Source organism: Entelurus aequoreus, linkage group LG05 (genome assembly GCF_033978785.1).
Source record: "Entelurus aequoreus isolate RoL-2023_Sb linkage group LG05, RoL_Eaeq_v1.1, whole genome shotgun sequence".
Classification (NCBI taxonomy): Eukaryota; Metazoa; Chordata; class Actinopteri; order Syngnathiformes; family Syngnathidae; genus Entelurus; species Entelurus aequoreus.
This window is the reverse complement of record NC_084735.1, coordinates 38,409,098-38,433,043: the sequence shown is the minus strand read 5'-3', so window position 1 is coordinate 38,433,043 and position 23,946 is coordinate 38,409,098. Positions and strand designations below refer to the sequence as shown.

General features: G+C 41.4%; 2 protein-coding genes across 8 annotated transcripts in view; one reads left to right on the top strand and one right to left on the bottom strand.

The window, feature by feature from the left end:
• LOC133650613 (seizure protein 6-like) overlaps positions 1-23,946 on the bottom strand; it is a 322,692-nt gene that overhangs the window by 83,094 nt on the left and 215,652 nt on the right. The window lies entirely within an intron of this gene.
• Positions 19,964-23,803, top strand: LOC133650614 (uncharacterized). The gene is made up of 5 exons (XM_062048076.1): positions 19,964-20,055; positions 21,187-21,560; positions 21,699-21,854; positions 21,980-22,078; positions 22,610-23,803. Exons 2-5 carry the CDS (start codon positions 21,456-21,458, stop codon positions 22,907-22,909), a joined length of 660 nt encoding a protein of 219 aa, XP_061904060.1. The 5' UTR covers positions 19,964-20,055; positions 21,187-21,455; the 3' UTR covers positions 22,910-23,803.

Sequence of the window (23,946 nt, the reverse complement as noted above, 5' to 3'; positions counted from 1 at the left end):
ATAAGGTGTGAATGTGTAGGCCATTAAATGTTGTTTACTTGCTTGTTTGTATCCATAATTCATTTATATCTAATTCCCTTACAATAAATAACAGGGATATATGAAATTTTACCTGCAGTGTCCAGTACTCAGTATTTATTTCACAGTCACACTTTTTTTCTCTTAAAAGTTACTAAATGGATTTCACCTCATTGAACAGTTTCAGATTCCATCATTCTAAAAAAATATTCTGGCCCTGAATCGTATCGGCAACCACAAATTCTGAATCAAATCGAATCGTTGTTAGAACCTTTTTTTTAACCAAATATAACATTAATTCCCTTGAAATAAGTCTCAAAAAGAGTGTCTCAAATGTTGCTTGCAGGTTAGCAAACACTAGAGGAGTTGTGATGCTGGTTTTAAGATAACACTGATCAATGAAACACAGCCATCAAATAACATTAAATTTTTTTAACAGTCTTGCAGTTGTTATTTCACTGATATTAAAAACACAATTAAAAAAACAAACAAACATAATTTCTGGACTTTAAGTCACTACCTTTTTCCCACACTTTGAACCCTGCACTTTATACAATGCTGAGGCAAATGTATGGATTTTTCTGGGTTCACAAGCTTCACATGCTGTCAATAAACTTAGCATCGTCCAATTAAATCAATTAAATGATTGAATGGGTCAAGGTGGACTAATTCAACTGTTTGCATTAAATCAAACTCACTCAATCATTCAGTCAGCCATTTAGCACGCTATAGACTCAGCCTCATCATAGAGATGAAACAGCAAAATGCACACAAAGTAGCCCCAAAGCCAAAGGCGGTTGACCCGGCCATCGAAAAAAGAAACAGCTACCACACGGAACGGAAATCAACCACCGGCCCTGAATGGCCAGTAAGTGGCCAGTATGAAAAAAAATAAATGTGTTAAAAAATTATGGGCTTGTGGCTTATATTGAAGAAAACATAATCACAATGCTCTGCAAATGTGAACACTCCAATGGCCTTTTGGTTTGATTTCATAATTCCATATACCCTGGGAAAAAAATGTGCATGCTTAATTGCACAGATGCCAAAACAAATTATTTTGTTTTGTCTGTTTTGCAGGATAAGCGGAAGAAGATGGATGGATGGATGTTTTGCAGGAAAAACTACCGTCTTATACTCAGGTCAATTTGAAGTGTTTTGCAAAGCACTTTAAAGATTTAGATTATATATATTTGTATGTGCATGGATTGATTGTACACTGACATAAAAACAGATACACACATTTTAAACAACGATTAATTACAGCATACCAGTGTTGATGAATGGTAAGTGCTGATTGTTGAACATCATAATGGCCTTATAATGTAATATTTGGAAGACAAATGGCCTTTGTGTTGTTGGTCATTGAGTTGGGATTCTAGCAGGTTAAGATCAATGTAGTTGGACTGTATTGTCCATGTTTTAAAAAAAAAATGAACAGTGTGCATTTAGATGAAGTTCTCTGATAAAAGCCATGTCTAATGGAAGCTATTAAACAACTTCTCTTCCTGTCTAACAGCCACACTGTTCTACCTCATTAGGAGAGGCAATTTAATGACTCCACTACAACTTGTAAGCTTCTGGAAATGTGAGAGCAAGTAAACATAATTAGACCTGCAATGGTTTGGTACAACAAACACTATTGTGTAGCCAACACAATTACAGAAACGATTTCCATGTTGCAACTTTGCACATACTTTTAGTACGCAAACTTTTACTTAATGAGTTGTCCCTAAGCTTCAACGATAGATGATATCAGCACTGCTAAAATGGCACACATGAAGACAAAACTTACAGGGAAAATTCCAAAGTCAAAAACACAATTCGCTGTCAGATGATGGTTGACTTGCAAATTTTGTTTCAGACTTAAAGGCCTACTGAAACCCACTACTACCGACCACGCAGTCTGATAGTTTATATATCAATGATGAAATCTTAACATTGCAACACATGCCAATACGGTCGGGTTAACTTATAAAATGACATTTAAAATTTCCCGGGAAATATCCGGCTGAAACGTCGCGGTATGATGACGTATGCGCGTGACGAAGTCAGTTTAACGGAAGTTATGGTACCCCGTAGAATCCTATACAAAAAGCTCTGTTTTCATTTCATAATTCCACAGTATTCTGGACATCTTTTGCAATTTGTTTAATGAACAATGAAGGCTGCAAAGAAGACAGTTGTAGGTGGGATCGGTGTATTAGCAGCGGACTACAGCAACACAACCAGGAGGACTTTGTTGGAGAGTAGACGCGCTAGTCGGCGACCTCACCTTGACTTCCTACATCTCCGGGCCGCCAAACGCATCGGGTGAAGTCCTTCGTCCTTCCGCCGATCGCTGGAACGCAGGTGAGCACGGGTGTTGATGAGCAGATGAGGGCTAACTGGCGTAGGTGGAGAGCTAATGTTTTTAGCACAGCTCTGTGCGGTCCGGTTGCTAAGTTGCTAAGTTAGCTTCAATGGCGTCGTTAGCACAACATTGTTAACCTTCGCCAGCCTGGAAAGCATTAACCGTGTATTTACATGTCCACGGTTTAATAGTATTGTTGATTTTCTATCTATCCTTCCAGTCAGGGGTTTATTTTTTTTGTTTCTATATGCAGTTAAAGCACGATGCTATCACGTTAGCTCGTAGCTAAAGCGTTTCGCCGATGTATTGTCGTGGAAATAAAAGGCACTGAATGTCCATTTCGCGTTCTCGACTCTCATTTTCAAGAGGATATAGTATCCGAGGTGGTTTAAAATACAAATCCGTGATCCACAATAGAAAAAGGAGAGTGTGGAATCCAATGAGCCAGCTTGTACCTAAGTTACGGTCAGAGCGAAAAAAAATATGTATTTCACTGCATTCTAGTCCGTCACTCTAACGTTCCTCGTCCACAAATCTTTCATCCTCGCTCAAATTAATGGGGTAATGGTCCGAATCGCTCTAGCTGCGTTGAAAACAATAGGAAAATATGAGGGAGTGAACAACTGACAACGTCACGCTACTTCTGGTAGGGGCAAGTTTTTTTTTTATCAGAGACCAAAAGTTGCGAACTTTATCGACGTTGTTCTATACTAAATCCTTTCAGCAAAAATATGGCAATATCGCAAAATGATCAAGTATGACACATAGAATGGATCTGCTATTCCCGTTTAAATAAAAAAAATTCATTTCAGTAGACCTTTAAACGATCGCCATCATAAGTCATTTGTTCACTATACAAGCAATGTTTTTATTTTGCAATTTAACATTCTTTCTTCTCATTTACAAAGACAATATGGAGAGTTAGATGAAGGTATGTACAAGTATAAAAAGCATACCATCTACAGCTTTGCTTTTTGTGTGCCGTCTCAGTTACAGTACTGCCAAATGCTGTGTGCAACAAGCCAGTTCGTATCACAAAACAAAGCATCCAACATGTTGATGTCTCTGTCTCTATGTTTATTGTAGTGAGTACGACTGAGAAATGTTGTATACAGCTGTGGGTTTGTGCAATCACGACAGTGTGACGTGTTGTGCTGTAAAGCGATTTACATTATTATGTTTTTGTACGATTAAGTGCTGTTTGAACGGTTTATGAAAGCCAGTGTACCACTTTTATGTGAAATAAAACACATTACGTTAATTAAAACTAATAATTGTTAACTAATTATTTAATATATATAATTTATTTCTTAAAGCTGAAGTACTTGAATCCTGTGTCACCAGGCAGAATTCAAACTGTAAATCCTGCCCACGACTCTCCTGACAATGCCTTCCAGTCTCCTTCTCTCTGGAACTGCCTGAAATAGTGCACGAGAGCTGTGCGTGCACACACATACTGTAGGTCGTTGACAGTCTGGAGTTGCATCCAAGGATCCCCTTGTTTCATGTTTAAAAAATTATTTACACAATGTTTCAGGCAGCCAGAAAAATCCCTCCACACGCATATTTCTCAACTGAAGTACTTGCATTTCTTTAGGTGCAAATATCACAGAATAACATTACAATACATCTCTGACAAATAGGGATGTGTACCGTTCACATTTAAATGAATACAGTACCGGTTCCCGCTACCTGGGAATCGATATTGGTACTCAACGGTACCAATTTTTGGTACTTTTGTGTGGTAACATTTTTTTTGGTACTAATTAAATTTTTGTTTTCTTTTTCGATCAATCATCAAATATATCAAAACAATATCCAATTATTTGTATAGTAACATATTTGCAATTGTTTTGCAAATGTATTCAACATAAAAACGCTTAACTACAACAATGCAGTGTTATTTTCTTAGTATTGCACAAAATAAAACCCAACCTCATGTACTTCTTTCTTTTTCCGACTGGAAAATATGTGCTGGGGGTCCATGGAGGCAATAGGTTAAAAATAAATGAGCACAAGAGGATGGAGTAAAAAAATATATATATTTTTTTTTTTCCAAAAGGATAAAACTACAAATGAAATTGAAGCAAAAACATTACATTAACATTACAAAGTACAGTATGAGGAACCAAGCTTATTATGATAACTATTGTAAGTTAAAATGCAAAGCTAACATATTCTTATACAGTAGGCTTTTTACCTGGAGGAGACGTAGAGGAAGATGATGTCGCTATTATCATCACCAAATGTTCGCGCTATTTCTTCCCACGTGTTGTTGGCTGTAGCCAAGTCGCTAAAGGTGCCAAATGCAGGAGTTGCAGCCGCACATCTAACTTGGCTGCACTCTTCAGCCATGAGACAAATCCTGTGTTGGAAGTATTCCAGCCACTTCCCTTGATTTGTACGTCACAAATATTGCAGAGAGTGTAATCTGCATCGGCATCGCATTTGGAAAAGACGAGCCACACTTTGGAGCGTTTTCTATTTGACATGGTTGGGTTTTTGTCATGAAACAATGATGGGTTGCAAGATTACTAAGAGCATGTCCGCTTCGAAATCGCTTGTATTCCTCTCAAGAGTTAGCAAGTACTCACCACTCGCAAATGCTAATTCAAACAGACGTGACGTCGCGTGCAACCCAGGCACCGAAACATGGCACCGCTGGATCTAATGTGAATCGGTGCCCGGTAGTTCCGGCTGTTTTCGGTCTATGCCAAAAAAGTACCAGGTCCGGTGCTCATCCCCATTGACAATGCATGATCGTAACGTAAGACATTTTTATTTTGTAAATATAGTAAAACTGGATGTATAGTGTAGCAATTTTATTTTGAAGCTGGAAAAGTCTGTGATTGGTTGGAGTAAGTGTCTTGACATGTTTTGATGTCGGATCGACTTGCAATAAAAAAGTCTCCTTTCAACTTCTTGCCGACCGTCTTTCATTTCTGTTTAGTTTTTATGTCATTTTACTGAGTAAGTCAGTCACAGTAACAATCTAAATGTTATGTTATCACTGCACATAGGGCTGGGCAATATATCAAATATACTCGATATATCGCGGGTTTGTCTCTGTGCAATGTAGAAAATGAGTATATCGTGAGTATTCGAGTTCTCACGCAGTTGCTTTTAGCTGTGCGCTTTTCTCACTCTGTCTTGTCTCTCCTTCCCACAGAAACATAAAACAAGCGCACCTTGTTACATACGTCACGTACTGTCGCGCGTGCAACGTCATACGCCCTCGCCAAGCAGAGAGGTAGCAGCATGGGTAAGGTTTGCTGTGACAGGTGGTGCTAGCGGAGCGGTGCAAGTGATAACACAAGAGAGAGAAGGTGCGAATCTGGTAACGAATGGAGGAAAAATAATTAATTCCCAAGAAAAACTGCACGAGGTCCATCGTCTGGCGGTGGTTTGGCTTCAAGCGGGAATATGTTGAACAGACAACCATAATATGTCAAGTATGCGGCAAAAGTTTTGCTACAAAAAGTAGCAGCACTACTAATTTGTAGCATCATTTGAAAAGTCACCCGCTAGAGAATGAAGAATGTTTGAAACTCTGCATGTCAACATCTCGGCCGGTGCCACACCAACAAAATGCCCAAGCAACCAGCACTGACACAATTGAGCCTGGCTGCTTCTTCCATTTCCAGATCAACACAATATGAAAAAAATAGTCTACAACAGAAGGAGATAACGTCCGCAATAACCTACCACATAGCGAAGGACATGTGATTTCCTATTATGCAGCTCATTTTTATTTTACAGTTTTTGAAATATCTTGTGCGACATCATGCACAAAAGTGCACTTTATTCGTTTTAAAATACTGCCATGGCGTTCTGTACCAAAAGTGCACTTTAATTTAGTGTTGTTTTGATATGACATCTTAGTGACATCATGCACAAAAGTGCACTCATAGCTTGAACAGAAAACATGTGCTTCTGGTTAGCAGCCTACCCACAGAGTAAGTCCTGCCATAACATCTGCATCACACAATCTGCAGCCAGCCTCTACGATATGCAGCCACAAATGACAAACATTGATCTATAAAAATATTTAGAAGCAGCAGTTGATTTGTTGTGATTTCTTTTGTCTCGTTCTGACTCAACAGACTGCACAGTCAAGCATTACACCTTTGATATACAGACATACATATTGCTTATTGTCAACTGTTTCCTCCGGTCCATCACTCAAATACATGGAACACGTACGATTTTCTGGTTTCTACTGTTATGCAACGGAGATAGTGTTGCTCGATGTCACAAGAGAAACATGCATCCAGCTCTGTGAAAACATGTCGCTTATAGTAAGCGGACTTGACAACACAGGACAAACAAGCAGCCCAAAGGAGAAACCGCATTAGTTCGGTCCTCAAGGCAAGTGCTGAACAATATTATTACATTATTTCAAAAAAATACTGTAGTTGTTTGTTGTACGTTCTACTGTAGTATTTTTCAAACAGTATTTTTTGTCTAAAATTTTGTTTCACTTTCTAAAAGGCATGTTACGTGTGAAAATGGTGGTGTTTTGTTAGGGCCATGCACAGATTAAATTGATTCAAATTCATTTCAATGAGCTGGAATGCTTTGAGAAAGGAGTGTTTTGAGTTACGAGTTCGGTCAAGGAAGGCATTGTGCTCCTAAGAAGAGGTACCACTGTATTTTGACGCACCACCATGAACTTACATGACCCAGATTGAGGCTTTGAAACATTAACACAATTATCATGTAGAATTGCTAGTCCTCTATTGGTGTTATATTCGCCATGCTGAGACGTTGTGTAGTGTTTGCTATAGATTCTGACACGTGTGCCTGTATACATGCACAAAAGAAGCCTAATCTTAAAGGGGAACTGCACTTTAAAAAATGTTTTGCCTATTGTTCACAATCACTATGAAAGACATGATGACGGATGGAATTAAAAAAAAAAAATCAATTTCAAATATTTAAAAAAACGTAAATAAAAGTCAGCTTACAGCGGAGCCAAAGGGAGCTCCACTATTCCGCCTATAAAATCAGATAAATAACCATTCAATAAGCACCACAATACTCAATTTACATTTTGTGACTTAAATATTAACCAAGAGTTAGTGATGTTATTATTATAAGCGCTAACGCAGACCAACTATTTGGAGCATCCCACGGGTGAACAGGTGAACAGGCTAACTGGGAACAGATAGGTGCCATGATTGGGTATAAAAACAGCTTCCATGAAATGCTCAGTCATTCACAAACAAGGATGGGGCGAGAGTCACCACTTTGTGAACAAATGCGTGAGCAAATTGTCAAACAGACCACATCATCGAGTGGTCTGCTGTTTCCTCACTTTCCTGCTCCTTGTAAGTTTATTTTAGATCATAAATCATGCCCCTGAGCTGAAAAGTAGAGGGCTGAGGATATAATCCGACAAGTTAGGACAGTTTGACAGCCATATAGATCTGACCAATCTAAGTCTATGAGCACGAACTGATGAAGCCTACTCGGATGAGAGGCGAAACGTCTTCTAAGACAAACCAAACAGTCCAGTTGCGATCAATTGAATGCCCTGAGATCATCAAGGACCTGGAACTGGTGAGGACGACCCCACCCACCCTTATTCTTTGCAAAGATTATGAGTCATTCTTCACCTAAATAGGAATGTATGAACATCCTATCAGTTGGCATGCTAATGACAGCAGACCTTGGACAGTAAGTGATGTTTTAATATGTTTGTTGGCTCTCATGAAGTCTGCAGTGACAGAAATCAGGGATGAAGAAATAAAAAAAAGATGCTGATTAAAACGATCAAAATTCGTAATTATTAAATGTTAATACAAATGTGCTTGTTACTACATTACATATGTACTTACATCATGTATATAAAACCCTAATGGAGGTGGTTTTTTTAGGGGTTCTGTAGGCAGAATTAAACCGCTCCCATAGGCTCTTTTGTTGATTGCATTTATTTAATATTTAGAATGCATTAAAAAAAAATCCATCCATCGTCATGTCTTTCATTATGATCGTGAACGATATGCAAAATTCCCTCAAAAAATGAAGACCCCCCTTTAAAGATGGGTAGGCATACATTTTTACGTCGTCTTTGCATGCATCAAGTATAAGCCAATGAGTGTTAAATTGTACAAAAGATCAGCTTTCATTTTGGCTACTCATTTAGGAGAACAAAACTCAATTTTATGAGACGTATAACATGGTATTAAAAATGTCTGCCTCTGAAATTAACCTCAAGGGAAAATAGCCTTAAATTCCTAATGGCCATAAAAGGCTCGTAAAAGTGCCTTTATCGCTTGTTTTAATTTACTGACTTATGTTTTTCTTTTACACAAGTCATTGGTTCCCCGCACTAATGAAACAGGCCTTCTCCCAGCAGCAAATCGCCAAGCCACAGGGACGAAGCACACTGCCCCTGGGTCATCCATTCAATTCGTCGTTTATCACTAGCTCCAATGAACCTAGTTATTGCTATTATCTTAGAAGCATTTACATCCCTATTGAGCATGCCGTGGTAAAGCCGCGGGCTAAACTTGTAGAACCAATTCCACAAGTATTACATTTTGTGCTGCTTCCATTTCGCTAGATGCCGGGCCATAAAGTCTGATTATTTAGCTATTACAAATAATAGCTTGACTGCATGGGCTGTTGAGGGGATTAGCCAGTGGAAATTTCGGACCACAGGAAACAGATGCACGGCTTACGTCTTTAAGTTACTGATTCCTTTTGCAGAGGAGGTCAAAGTATCAAATCACTTGGACTAAAAGGTCAACCTTCATTCCACAAGAAAAGTGATTCAATCTCAGCCGGTGGGGTTTTAAAAATGACTGCTATTGTGTTGACTTGTGCCCAAACCCACACAAACAAAAAAAATGCTGCAACAAAATTCCAAACCATACAGTATGCACACAACAATGTGCAAATAAATAAATACAAATAAATATATAGCTATATAATCAACTATGTACATTTTGTTTACATTTTGAACTACATTTATGGTTAGATAAACTCATGCATCTAAAGTACATAGCTGACATGCATGCACGAATGACTCACGTCAACATTAGGCAAGATGACACATACTGTAGTTGCCAGCGTGTGGGTAAAATACTGTAGGTGTCCTATTTAAAAGATGAGGAGGGAAAAAAGAGCTCCGAAGCTTTTGAATTTGAATCAAACACATTTTTGTTGGCACAGATGGAGACGCTTGTAAAATTTAATACGGTGCGGTTTATTTGTTTTAGATATGCTTATTAACCAGTAGCATTAAATAACATAATGGAGGAAGCTTTCTGGCCTCATTTCTTATGTGTTATTCATAATAGAAAGTCACTGCAATTAAGTCATTCTCATAAGTCATTTTAAAGGCTTGAAATTCAGTTCCATCAAATTAGGTGGCAATATAATTTGCACCCCTGGTATAAAAGGGCGCCGAATCATCCAAGCATGTCAATCTTTAAGCAGGATACCTAACTTCCATTCATAAATTCATAAAGAATTGTATCACAGTGAAAGAAAATTACATATATTAATCACCCTTTTGATTAAAAAGACCCAATACTGGCAGTGTATTTTTGAATATAAAGTCGTCCCTCAGTACTTCACACTTTGAATTTTCTTCACTCTACAACGTTTTTTCAGCCTAAATATTTTTATTGTGTCATGGTTATCACAGTAGATATTCGCCAAGGGGAAATTCAAGTTTCAATGCCAATGTAGCCATTGTTTACGTGCCTGCGTTTTATGTTAAGTGGAGTGTAAAACTGTTGATGCATTTCATTTCCGACTCCTGTCTCATCAATAACACATCTCGCCATCGGTGACACTTTGATGTGATTGATGTCGAACGACAACAGCCGGAACAGCGCGGCACAATGCCTACGACACGACTAATGTCAGTGCTCTCTTCTCGGCGGCGATTAAGGTGACCAACCATTGCTGAACAGCCTACACCCGCAGTTACAGCTCATTGAAGCCCAGTTCCAACTGAAAGGGATTAGCAGGTGCAAAGCACCCAATTCTGGGACCCCATACTCAAGACTCCTGACCACAGAACTTTCTTCCAGAAGGTCTTATCTTTGTCCATGTGATGTCAGATGAAACAAAATTGAGCTGTTTGGCCACAATACCCAGCAATATGTTTGGAGGAGAAAAGGTGAGGCCTTTAATCCCAGGAACACCATACCTACCGTCAAGCATGGTAGTGGTACTATTATGCGCTGGGCCTGTTTTGCTGCCAATGGAACTGGTGCTTTAAAGAGAGTAAATGGGACAATGAAAAAGGAGGATGACCTCTAAATTCTTCAGTACAACCTAAAATCATGAGCCTGTAGGTTGGGTCTTGGGCGCAGTTGGGTGTTCCAACAGGATAATGACCCCAAACACACGTCAAAAGTGGTAAAGGAATGGCTAAATCAAGCTAGAATTAAGGTTTTAGAATGGCCTTTCCAAAGTCCTGACTTAATCCTTGTGTGGTTATTTTCATTTTTTATTATTAGAAAAATTATACAATTAATTATTTTTTCAAACTGAGATTCACTGACTTTGGCTCATTTTCTGTGAAGAACATATATCAGAATACATATTTAATGACCACACACCATACACCCCCCTACACATCCATCCATCCATCCATCTTCTTCCGCTTATCCGAGGTCGGGTCGCGGGGGCAGCAGCTTAAGCAGGGAAGCCCATACTTCCCTCTCCCCAGCCACTTCGTCCAGCTCCTCCCGGGGTATCCCGAGGCGTTCCCAGGCCAGCCGGGAGACATAGTCTTCCCAACGTGTCCTGGGTCTTCCCCGTGGCCTCCTACCGGTCGGACGTGCCCTAAACACCTCCCTAGGGAGGCGTTCGGGTGGCATCCTGACCAGATGCCCGAACCACCTCATCTGGCTCCTCTCAATGTGGAGGAGCAGCGGCTTTACTTTGAGCTCCCCCCGGATGGCAGAGCTTCTCACCCTATCTCTAAGGGAGAGCCCCGCCACCCGGCGGAGGAAACTAATTCCGGCCGCTTGTACCCGTGATCTTGTCCTTTCGGTCATAACCCAAAGCTCATGACCATAGGTGAGGATGGGAACGTAGATCGACCGGTAAATTGAGAGCTTTGCCTTCCGGCTCAGCTCCTTCTTCACCACAACGGATCGATACAGCGTCCGCATTACTGAAGACGCCGCACCGATCCGCCTGTCGATCTCACGATCCACTCTTCCCTCACTCGTGAACAAGACTCCGAGGTACTTGAACTCCTCCACTTGGGGCAGGGTCTCCTCTGCAACCCGGAGATGGCACTCCACCCTTTTCCGGGCGAGAACCATGGATTCGGACTTGGAGGTGCTGATTCTCATCCCAGTCGCTTCACACTCAGCTGCGAACCGATCCAGCGAGAGCTGAAGATCCTGGCCAGATGAAGCCATCAGGACCACATCATCTGCAAAAAGCAGAGACCTAATCCTGCAGCCACCAAACCAGATCCCCTCAACGCCTTGACTGCGCCTAGAAATTCTGTCCATAAAAGTTATGAACAGAATCGGTGACAAAGGGCAGCCTTGGCGGAGTCCAACCCTCACTGGAAACGTGTCCGACTTACTGCCGGCAATGCGGACCAAACTCTGGCACTGATCATACAGGGAGCAAACCGCCACAATCAGACAGTCCGATACCCCATACTCTCTGAGCACTCCCCACAGGACTTCCCGAGGGACACGGTCGAATGCCTTCTCCAAGTCCACAAAACACATGTAGACTGGTTGGGCAAACTCCCATGCACCCTCAAGGACCCTGCCGAGAGTATAGAGCTGGTCCACAGTTCCACGACCAGGACGAAAACCACACTGTTCCTCCTGAATCCGAGGTTCGACTATCCGGCGTAGCCTCCTCTCCAGCACACCTGAATAGACCTTACCGGGAAGGCTGAGGAGTGTGATCCCACGATAGTTAGAACACACCCTCCGGTTCCCCTTCTTAAAGAGAGGAACCACCACCCCGGTCTGCCAATCCAGAGGTACCGCCCCCGATGTCCATGCGATGCTGCAGAGTCTTGTCAACCAAGACAGCCCCACAGCATCCAGAGCCTTAAGGAACTCCGGGCGGATCTCATCCACCCCCGGGGCTTTGCCACCGCGGAGCTTTTTAACTACCTCAGCAACCTCAGCCCCAGAAATAGGAAAGCCCACCACAGATTCCCCAGGCACTGCTTCCTCATAGGAAGACGTGTTGGTGGGATTGAGGAGGTCTTCGAAGTATTCCCTCCACCGATCCACAACATCCGCAGTCGAGGTCAGCAGAACACCATCCTCACCGTACACGGTGTTGATAGTGCACTGCTTCCCCTTCCTGAGGCGGCGGATGGTGGTCCAGAATCGCTTCGAAGCCGTCCGGAAGTCGTTTTCCAAGGCTTCCCCGAACTCCTCCCATGTCCGAGTTTTTGCCTCCGCGACCGCCGAAGCCGCACACCGCTTGGCCTGTCGGTACCTGTCCGCTGCTTCAGGAGTCCTATGAGCCAAAAGAACCCGATAGGACTCCTTCTTCAGCTTGACGGCACCCCTCACCGCCGGTGTCCACCAACGGGTTCTAGGATTACCGCCACGACAGGCACCAACTACCTTGCGGCCACAGCTCCAATCAGCCGCCTCGACAATAGAGGTGCGGAACATGGTCCATTCGGACTCAATGTCCAGCACCTCCCTCGTGACATCTTCAAAGTTCTTCCGGAGGTGGGAATTGAAACTCTCTCTGACAGGAGACTCTGCCAGACGTTCCCAGCAAACCCTCATAATGCGTTTGGGCCTGCCAGGTCTGTCCGGCATCCTCCCCCACCATCGCAGCCAACTCACCACCAGGTGGTGATCGGTAGAAAGCTCCGCCCAGACACTTCACCCTTTGCCTCTGATGGCTGCTGGTTAGCGCCTTTCATGGCAGCTCCCGCCATCAGTGTGTGAATGTGTGTGTGAATGGTTAAATGTGGAAATACTGTCAAAGCGCTTTGAGTACCTTGAAGGTAGAAAAGCGCTATACAAGTATAACCCATTCATCATTATTTATTTATTTATCTTCACCCGAGTGTCCAAAACATGAGGCCGCAAATCCGACGACACAACTACAAAGTCGATCATGGAACTGCGGCCTAGGGTGTCCTGGTGCCAAGTGCACATATGGACACCCTTATGTTTGAACATGGTGTTCATTATGGACAATCTGTGACGGGCACAAAAGTCCAATAACAAAACACCGCTCGGGTTCAGATCCGGGCAGCCATTCTTCCCAATCACGCCGCTCCAGGTTTCACTGTCGCTGCCAACATGAGCGTTGAAGTCCCCCAGTAGAACGAGGGTATCACCCGGGGGAGCACTTTCCAGTACTCCCTCGAGTGCATCCAAAAAGGGTCGGTACTCTGAACTGCCGTTTGGTGCATAAGCACAAACAACAGTCAGGACCCGTCCCCCCACCCAAAGGCGGAGGGAAGCTACCCTCTCGTCCACCGGGTTGAACTCCAACATGCAGGCTCTGAGCCGGGGGGCAACAAGAATTGCCACCCCAGCCCGTCGCCTCTCACTGCCGGCAACGCCAGAGTAGAAGAGAGTCCAGCCCCTCTCGAGAGAACTGGTTCCAGAGCCCTTGCTGTGCGTCGAAGTGAGTCCGACTATGTCTAGTCGGAACTTCTCCACCTCGCGCACTAGCTCAGGCTCCTTCCCCCCCAGCGAGGTGACGTTCCACGTCCCAAGAGCTAGCTTCTGTAGCCGAGGATCGGACCGCCAAGTGCCCTGCCTTCGGCTTCCGCCCAGCTCACATCGCACCCGACCTCTATGACCCCTGCTATGGGTGGTGAGCCCATTGGAGGGGTAACCCACGTTGCCTCTTCGGGCTGTGCCCGGCCGGGCCCCATGGGGACAGACCCGGCCACCAGGCGCTCGCCATCGTGCCCCACCTCCGGGCCTGGCTCCAGAGGGGGGCCCCGGTGACCCGCGTCCGGGCGAGGGAAATCTGGGTCCATAGTTTTTATTTCTCATTGAGGTCTTCGAGCTGCTCTTTGTCTGATCCCTCACCTAGGACCAGTTTGTCTTGGGAGACCCTACCAGGGGGCATAAAGCCCGGACAACATAGCTCCTAGGATCATTGGGACACGCAAACTCCTCTACCACGGTAAGGTGGCAGCTCAGAGAGGAGCCCCCTACACATTTCTATTAAATATAAGATGTCCGGGTCCACTGGACCTGGGGCTAATAGAAGTGTGGAAATTGATGTTCTGTGTACCACACGCACCCACGCACACACACACACACACACACACACACACACACACACACACACACACACACACACACACACACACACACACACACACACACACACACACACATACACACACACACACACACACAGCAGGTCTAGACAGGAGGAGGACAGAGTGTAGGTACACAGAACATCAGAGGGTCAAATGTGCGAGAAAATGAGAGCAGACAGTGTTGACAAACAATGTTGCAACCTTGTGTGGGAACCGCAGGTGCAGAAACACAAATGAAGAATCCCTGTGGGATGCAGACACTGGCAGAGAAATTTTCCATGCAACATTCATATTGTTGTTACTCAGCCAGCGTTTGTGGGTCTGATGGACCCATTGCATTTTGTGGCTTTGAATGCCTCACAATCAAACACTTTTATGTTAAAATACTGAACAGATGTTTATTTGGATAAGGTAAACATCTGTTCAGTATTTTAACATAAAAGTGTTTGATTGTGAGGCATTCAAAGCCACAAAATGCAACGGGTCCATCAGACCCACAAACACTGGCTGAGTAACAATAATATGAACATTACACAAGGGTTAAACGTGTGGACAATACTGAAGAAACAAGTCCATGTCAGAAAACCAGCAAATTTAGCTGAACTGCATCAATTTTGTCATGAGGAGTGGTCAAAAATTCAACCACAATCTTGTGGATGGCTACCAAAAGCGCCTTATTGCAGTGAAACTTGCCAAGGGACGGGGGAGAGTAAAAGAGGTGACTAACATAGGCTGCACCACACAAAAGAAAAGGCTTGACAAAGCAAAAAAATATTTAACGGCATCACTTTTTTCATTGAATACATTTTTGTACCTTAACTGGGTTCTGGAGGGAGTTCATAATTTCCGGTAAGCGGAGTTAGATCGGGAGATATAATAAATTCCATTACACATCTGCAGTCGGGTGCTCATGTCTGCTCTGTTTATGTAGCTCTGTTAACTCGGTAATTTAGACAACAGACTGTTGAAAGAGTAAAGTTAGCGTTCAGTTAAAAAGGTTAGAACAATTATGGAATTTTTATTGTAGCAAAATTATTTGCAAACGTCTATCTCAATCTGTGTGATGCGTGTGTACTAATTTGTGTGTCTATATATCAATGTGAGTGTGTGTATTTAGATCTGCGTACGTGTGTTTGAAATTGTCTGTCTGTCCCTAATCAGAAATAACCCTCGATAGGCTGTTTACACTCACGTGACTTTTGCGACACTTCTGCCGTGTAAGATTTGAGCGCTCGCATCCGGATTCGTGAGCGTGTAATACAACTCATGCGTGCACATTCAGAAGTGCATGCGTGTTATAGAATCTGTATCTATGATCTGCGAGGAGCAGGAACACTCTGTTGGTTGTCTTTTTTTACACATAACTTTTGTGATGATTATGCCGTGTACGATTTGAGTGGGCGCATCCAGATTCGTGAGCGTGTAATACAACTTCTGCACGCGCATTCAGAAGTGCGTGCATGTAACACATTCGCCGTGTGCGTATCCGAGGTGTGCCTACATTTAAACAACCACAAAAGACACCACGCAATTTAAACCAATCAGAAACAACATACAGCTGAGGCGCGCGAAAGACAGACGCCAAGACCTGCCTTACGCTGTTTCTGATTGGTTTAAATTGCGTAGTGTCTTCTGTATAGAGATGTATCGGTGAACGATATAACGATAAACCGCGGTAAAATTTCAGATGGTTAGTAATAACATTTAAATGTTTATTTACCGAAAACCTGTCATTTATTAATGAATTTCAGGCAACATTGCTTACTTCCTGGAAACAGAGTCACAGCAGCGCCGGCACATGCGCACTTGTGTCATTTGGCTTGAAACATGGCGGAAAGCAATTACACAAACTTTGCTCCGTAGAGTTCCTCTCGGAGTAAGTGGAGCCGAGCGCTTCATTTACCTTAATTTTCCCTCGCTTCATTTCCTTGTAGTCTCAGCGTGCGTTCAAGAGCGCACTGCTGCTATTAGGTGATGACAGGTGTGGACAATATTGGAGTCAGACGCATTTGTCCCATGCTAAAAGTATACCGTGTTGAAGAAAAATATTTGATGTTGCTTTCATTTTCTCAACACACCGTCCTGCTGCTGTGCCTCAGCAGTAATGACGTGAGGAAACATGCAGCAGACAATGTGTTGGGAGCTTATTTATAAAGTTTAGCCGTTTGTTTACTGGGATGCTCACTCTTTGTCAGTGTTCAAATAAATACAACACTAGCTAAAATGTTTGTCATCTCTTCGAATTAAACGCAGGCTGTGAAGATTGTGTACTAGATGTGAGAGGTACCACTCGTGTTTATTTTTGTTGGCCTAACTGTTGAGCTGAAACACATGGTATTGTTAAAGAAGAACAAAGCTAGTTTATTAGACTTTATCTTCATTAGTCAAACTGTTTTGTGTTTTATATTGATATCAAAAAGTAAACACCATGTTTTATATTTTGTGTTTTTCATTTCACAAATGTATCACCTTAAAACACAATCATATGACACAACACTGTGTTAATGTTTTATGGTGTATAGTGAATTGATGGCTTGGTCTGAGATTGGCTATTTCGATCAATCAATCAGAGTTACCGTATTTTCCGCACTATAAGGCGCACCTAAAAACCTCCAATTTTGTCTCGCCTTATATTCCGTTGCGCCTTATATATGGACCAATATTGAGCCACAACAAACCTAAACTTCATTTTCATAAAGTTTAGGTCTCGCAACTACGGTAAGCAGCCGCCAACTTCTTTTTCCCCCGTAGAAGAAGAAGCGCTTCTTTTTCTACGGTAAGCAGCCGCCAACTTAAATTCCCCCCGTAGAAGAAGAAGTTCTTCTTCTACGGTAAGCAGCCTCCCCTGTAGAAGAAGAAGAAGCGTGCGGTGCATGCTAGGATATATGACTGCGCGAGGCATGCCGTTTCATTTCCATTTGTTTGTTTATGTAAAGACCTCAAAATGGCTCCTATTAAGAGACACGCTTAAGATGCAGAGTTTAAATTTAAGACGATCAGTCACGCAGTAGAACACGGGAATAGAGCAGCAGCGACACTGACTCCATTAATGACGACTTCGACGAGACGGAGCCGGGCATGTTGGATGCCGTATCCGCCCAACTGTTTAATTCGGACACTGAAGAAGAAGAATTTGAGGGATTTGTGGATGAGGAATAACTTCATAAAATGAGCTTTACATGTTTATTTTGTGTGTTGTGTTGTGTGACATTAACGTTTGAGCAACGTTGAGTTATTGATATATTGTTATTACTATGCACTATTTCGAGTGTTACTATATTGTGATTGCACTAATGTTTGATTTACCGTAACAGTATCACTGTTGTTTACATGTTTATTGAATCAGGGAAAAGTTCCCCTCCACTATGTGATATAAATGTTGCACTACATGTTATACCTTGCTGTTGTTAAAAGATAAACAAAACACCACATTACTGACTTTACCTCGGGGAAAATAATAAAACAGCTGTTTATTAATTTTGGGAGTGAACAGAGTTGTCAGAACGCTGGTTTGTAATCTATTAATAAAGTTTGACTGACCTATCTGACTGTTTTGTTGACATTCCCTTTAGCGCAGCTCCATCTAATGGATGCATAGGTGCGCCTTATAATCCGGTGTGCCTTATATATGAACAACGTTTTGAAATATGCCATTCATTGAAGGTGCGCCTTATAGTGCGAAAAATACGGTACTCAAACAAAGACAAGCTGCGAAAAAGTTTAGTTTTATGAAAATAATTGTAGTAGTAGTAAATGACATGATCAGTGGCTGTGGGTCGCCGACTAGTGGTGAGTATAAGGAAAGGCAAGGGGAAGTTACAGACAGACAATTCTTTCACACCACACCACACCACAGTTATGTGCAATGAGATGCAAAAGCGAAACATATACATTACTTTCTTCCAGGTGCCCACATATATTTACGTATTATATTTACCGGTATTATAGATTCACCTTTCTTCTATCACTGAATTCTCGTTCCAAAATATGTGTGCTGTGTGTGAATGCTTAAAGGTGAACTTTGATGACATTTTGACATTTGTGTTGAGTAAAGTGTTCCATGCTGTGTTTGTGGGTGGAACAAACCATTTAGCATGTTTAATAAGGGGGTGTAGGTTGTTAGTTGTTCCTAATTTGATTCATGCAACCGTATTATTGAACTTTCCTGACTATATTCATTTTATATCTGCTTTTTTTTTTTTTTCTTCCATAAAATACGTATTGAAAATATTCAAATTTTACAAAACCAGAGGAGCCCACCTGTGCTTGAGGCCAACATTACAACATTTCCACTTCCGCTCTAATTCCGACACCCCTGGAGATTACACAGTATTTTCACATAGTGGCCGTTATTACTTTTCATTCATTATTGATGTTTTTTTTTCTTTGGTGTAAAGTTATTTGAAGTACAGATTTGTGTGTATTGAAGTTTTTTTTTTCGCAGTGTAAAAACTCAGAATCGTAATTTTAACTGTCAGCTATCACTACAATCATAATCCAGAACGGCGGATGTTATAGAGGCATCCATCAGAGGCAGGCGTTGCTGATGCTGCAGCAGATATTAATTACTCTGAGCGCAGAGAGAGCCATCGCTACGCAGCTCCATCCGCTTCTACCATGCTTGTCCAATCACATTTCTCACAGCCTATTATAAAGGACAAGGTGTCGCTGAAGCTTGGTGCCGAGACGAACACAAATTGAAATATCTGCTGTGTCTCCAGTCCGTATACCCCCTTTAAAATCTGATCAGTGCAGTTTTCTTTTGTGTGGCTGTGGTCGATTTCAGTTCAAGCTAGAATGGCACTCAGGAGAGCACAGATTTCCGCTAAGGTTGAGCAATCTTAATTTAGATCAACACCAGATTAAACATAGACTCCCACCTCCAGCATACATGGCTCAATATGGCTCAAAGAAAACTGAAAAATTAAGGGTAATGTTTTAAAAAGTTTGCCATTGGTTAGTCTGTTCCATAGGTAGCAAAATAACTCAAAAAGTTATGGGCACCTTTTCATGAAGCTTTCATGTCCAAAATAGGATTAGATTAGATCTTGGTCCTGATCCGGATTGTGTTCTCTACTTAACAAAATGTGGTTATGTCATTTACACTGTAAAAACTCTTTCAGTGGTATTGTCCATTTTACTTTATTTTTAAAAGTATATTTATTCCAATAAATCAATTTATTTTTATTTTTATAGTTTTTGAGTAAAAAGTGTGAATATTTTCGTAACTTAATTTTTTATGTGATAAAATTAATTTTATTGGACTTCCAACATAAATTGATTTAGCAAAACTCAGTTCAAAGGTTTATATCAGACCTAAAACGTCAGGCCCCGCCCACCTGCATGCAGCTGTGGAAGAACAAGCCCAGACACGTCTCTTCACGGAGCCCAAGGAAAACACTTTACCGGACTCATCACTCATGTAAGTAACAATTTATATTGTTAAAAGTCAGTATTTGCCAGGATTGAAATGTATACATTTTCAAAAGCATGGCTCAACGTTATATTTAGTTTGCTACTTTTCCCGCCGACCGCCATTTCGAATTTGCTCTTACCGCCAACAGCTCATTAACTTCAACCAAACATTGTTATAGCTGTGCAGTTTATAATTAGCGTTTTATTAGCGTGGTAGTTTAATATTTTATTCTCCAGTTTATAAGCAGCCACATTAAAGCTGCTTCACTAGCTTACATTAAAAGTTGCTAGCAGCTAGCTAGATAGCTCCCCTCAGACCTGCTGTCCATGCACACTCTTAGGCAAAACACTACTCTTGAAAGAATAACACTCATTGTGTAAGTCTCAATCTCAACATTCCCCCCCCCAAAAAAATCTCACCAGTAGTCACTATTTAAAGCAGGGCTCCCCAAACTACGACCCGCGGGCCGGATCCGGCCCCCCCAGCATCCAAAATCCGTCCCACAAATGTTTTTAATTTTTTTTTTTTTTTTTAATCTTCCCTTTCTAATCCATTTTCTACCACTTGTTACTCTTGGTGTCTCCTAGTCGCTCAGGCAAATCATATTGTCTAAAAATGAATTTTCCCATCGATAATGTGACAATGTTAAATGTTGATGAACATCAATGTTAATTGATGTTAAATGACAAAACGGATTATAAAGACAATGTAAATATATATATATATATATATATATATATATATATATATATATATATATATATATATATATATATATATATATATATATATATATATATATATATATATATATATATATATACACACAGCCTGGCCCCCGGCCAAATTTTTTTAACCCAATGCGGCCGCCGAGTCAAAAAGTTTGGGGACCCCTGATTTAAAGGGTCATTTTTCAAAATGTTCTTCAGTGGGGGCATGCCCCCGGACCACCCTACTGTTGTAGGTTACCAACTTAGACCACCGCAGCTCCAAAAAAATCCAGAGGAAACACTGCAATTGAGTATATTAGGGTGTAAAAAAAAACATATATAAAGGGCTCTCATCAGGTTTATACATCCAAGACGTTAGACATGAACCATAACTTGTCTTCTTTTCTCTCGCTCTCTACAATGACAGATGGGATGGCCCTGTAAATTGTGCAGCACTGTTGTGCCAACCAAGAGTGATTTTTTAAAGCATTACAGACTGCACCATGCGACCTTTGGACACAGCCATGCCTTCCCTTGCATTCATATAGGTTGCCCATGCTCTTTTAAATGCTGGAGTTCCCTTCGCTCTCATCTGTCAAGATACCACCCAGAAGTCAAATTCCTCAACTCACCTCAAGTAAGTCCTTCATTCACCTGCCCTCTGTGTAAAAGGACTGTGCCAGGAGCACCAATGATATGATGGCCAGAACGTATACAGTTGGAGAAGACAGGAAGTTGTTGCCAAGTCTCCTGCTGGCAGAATTTAAGGAAAGATGGCCTGCCCTCTTCAAACCATTCCAGGTAAATGATTTATCATTCTATTTTTCCTGACCAAGTTTCCATTGTGACTTGGACATGACATACTAGACTCACTTTTTGCCTGAAAATGTATACTGAAACCCTTAATATCAGTAACGGTCAACATTTGCTGTCTTACAGATTAATGAAGAGTTCCGAAGGTACACTGCTGTTCCACTGGAATCAACACTTATGTCCCAGCTGGACAGGTACACTCCAAAACTCCTGGAGCTGTTCAGTGCAAAAGGTGGAGTGACTGGTCAGCGCATCAAGAACTTGTTAATGGAACTGATACAGGTGGGTTAAAAGTGGTTTAAACGTTTACAACTGAATCTGTAATCATGCTCTAATAACGATATCACAGATTTGGAGTAAAATTGCCAACAAAATTCATTTATTTATTATTCTTCTATTAACTCTAGGACCCAAGTGCCTCTGCAGTGATGAATAGAGATGTGACTCTGAGATGCCTCATAGAGTACATGGGAGAGAGTGGACAGGAGCTAATCTCTGACTACTGTGTAAGTATTGTTTAAAAGCAGGTTTGGATCAGTCTGATGTACAAGCTTAAATTTGGTTTACTTATGTGAACTGACTGAACCAGCAGTTGTCAGGTGGAGGTCGAGCATGCAGCTAGTTGGCAGGAACCCCAGGATAGCCAATTAGCATAGCACCACAGAGTGATGCTTTTCTGTCTTGTGTTTCTGTTTGCCCTAAAAAAAACAATGCAAACAAAAAATACTCCCCTTAAACAAGCATTAAAACATTTACTCTATAGATATATATAACATATTACTGTTTGTTTGTTTGTTTTAATTTCTGGTGGTTCTATTCAGGTTTTTTATATGCAAATTAAAAATGCCAATAAAAAGCATGTGGCTGGAAATGCATCTATTGTAACAAGTTTAATGTACAAGATCTCAAATTAGAATTCAAAAGTTTTCAAAATGGTCTTCACAAAAGTAATCATTATCTGGATTAAATCACACAACTTATATTAAATATAAAATTAGATGTTTGTTTTTTTAAATTACTGTTTTTGTATCTCAAAGGGAACTGCAGAGACCACTGTTCATGAGGACCTGGAAATGAAGAATATGAGCATCTACATCTGTCGTGAGCCAAATGCAGTAGGAATCATCATTGAGGGAGTACCAGTCTTTACTCATCTTGGAAACCTAGCCAAAGCATGCTGCCTACTTCTGGGGTTTACGTATGCACTTAATCTTGAGTATCCATCCAAACTTTCCAAAACATTTGAGGTGTTTCAAAGACTTTTTGTGGGACTCGACACACTGCGCCCAAAACCAACCCCCAAATTCATGACTCTCAAAAACAAGCTTCTAGCTTAGGCAGTGAGCCATGACTGTCAGCTTGCACTTTTGAACAGCTATTTTCTTGTGTCTGCTCAAAATCATTATACATTGTTCATTGAGTGGAATTCTTCAGAATGTTGTAACGGTTTGTCCTGTTCAGGTTTTATACAAAGCTCCAGGTCATCGTTTCTGGTGTGTAAATTAAGTTTTTTTTATGTTTTATACACACTAAATTGCTCCACTGTGAAGCTCCAGCTGGTCAGAAGGAGGGATCTGTGAGTTGTTTAAGTTAAAATGTTTCAAAATATACACACTGAAAGACACTATGGTGAAGGTGTTCTGCTTGTGAATTGTTACAGAAGTACAGATAATCTTAATGTTAAATTGTTTTAGCAAGAAACTGTACTGTAAAGGTTCTAAGTAAAACTTGAGATGCTGAGGTCATGCATTCTTTTATGCACTAAATAAGTGAAGTGAATTACATTTATATAGCGCTTTTTCTCAAATGACTCAAAGCGCTTTACATTGTGAAACCCAATATCTAAGTTACATTTTAAACCAGTGTGGGTGGCACTGGGAGCAGGTGGGTAATGTGTCTTGCCCAAGGACACAACGGCAGTGACTAGGATGGCGGAAGCGGGGATCGAACCTGCAACCCTCAAGTTGCTGGCACGGCCGCTCTACCAACCGAGTTATACCGTATACTGATGTTCTTGACTGTTAATATTCTCCAGCTTATTGACACGGTTTGGATATGGCTTGTGAAAATGTTTTAATAATATGTATATGGTTAAAAAAAGAAAACTACTGTGAAGGTGTTCTATACAGCACTTTAAAAAGTTGAGGTCATGCATTCTATGCACTAAATATGGATGTTGACTGTTCATACTGTCCAGCTCATTGCCACTGTTTTTATATGATAAGGATTTAATAAAGGTTGGAATTTGGTATGTCTTGATTTTTTATTATTATTCTAAGTAATTATTTTAAGCAGTTTCCATTTCCAAAACAAAGAAAGGGTAAGTTGGTCAAAATTAATAAAATTGAGTACACAAATTATTTTTTCATTTAAA

Coding starts and splice junctions, on each gene's coding strand:
- LOC133650614 (XM_062048076.1), top strand. CDS start 21,456: ATGATGGCCAGAACGTATACAGTTGGAGAAGACAGGAAGTTGTTGCCA. Junction 21,561..21,698: donor CCCTCTTCAAACCATTCCAG/GTAAATGATTTA, acceptor GCTGTCTTACAG/ATTAATGAAGAGTTCCGAAG. Junction 22,079..22,609: donor AGCTAATCTCTGACTACTGT/GTAAGTATTGTT, acceptor TGTATCTCAAAG/GGAACTGCAGAGACCACTGT.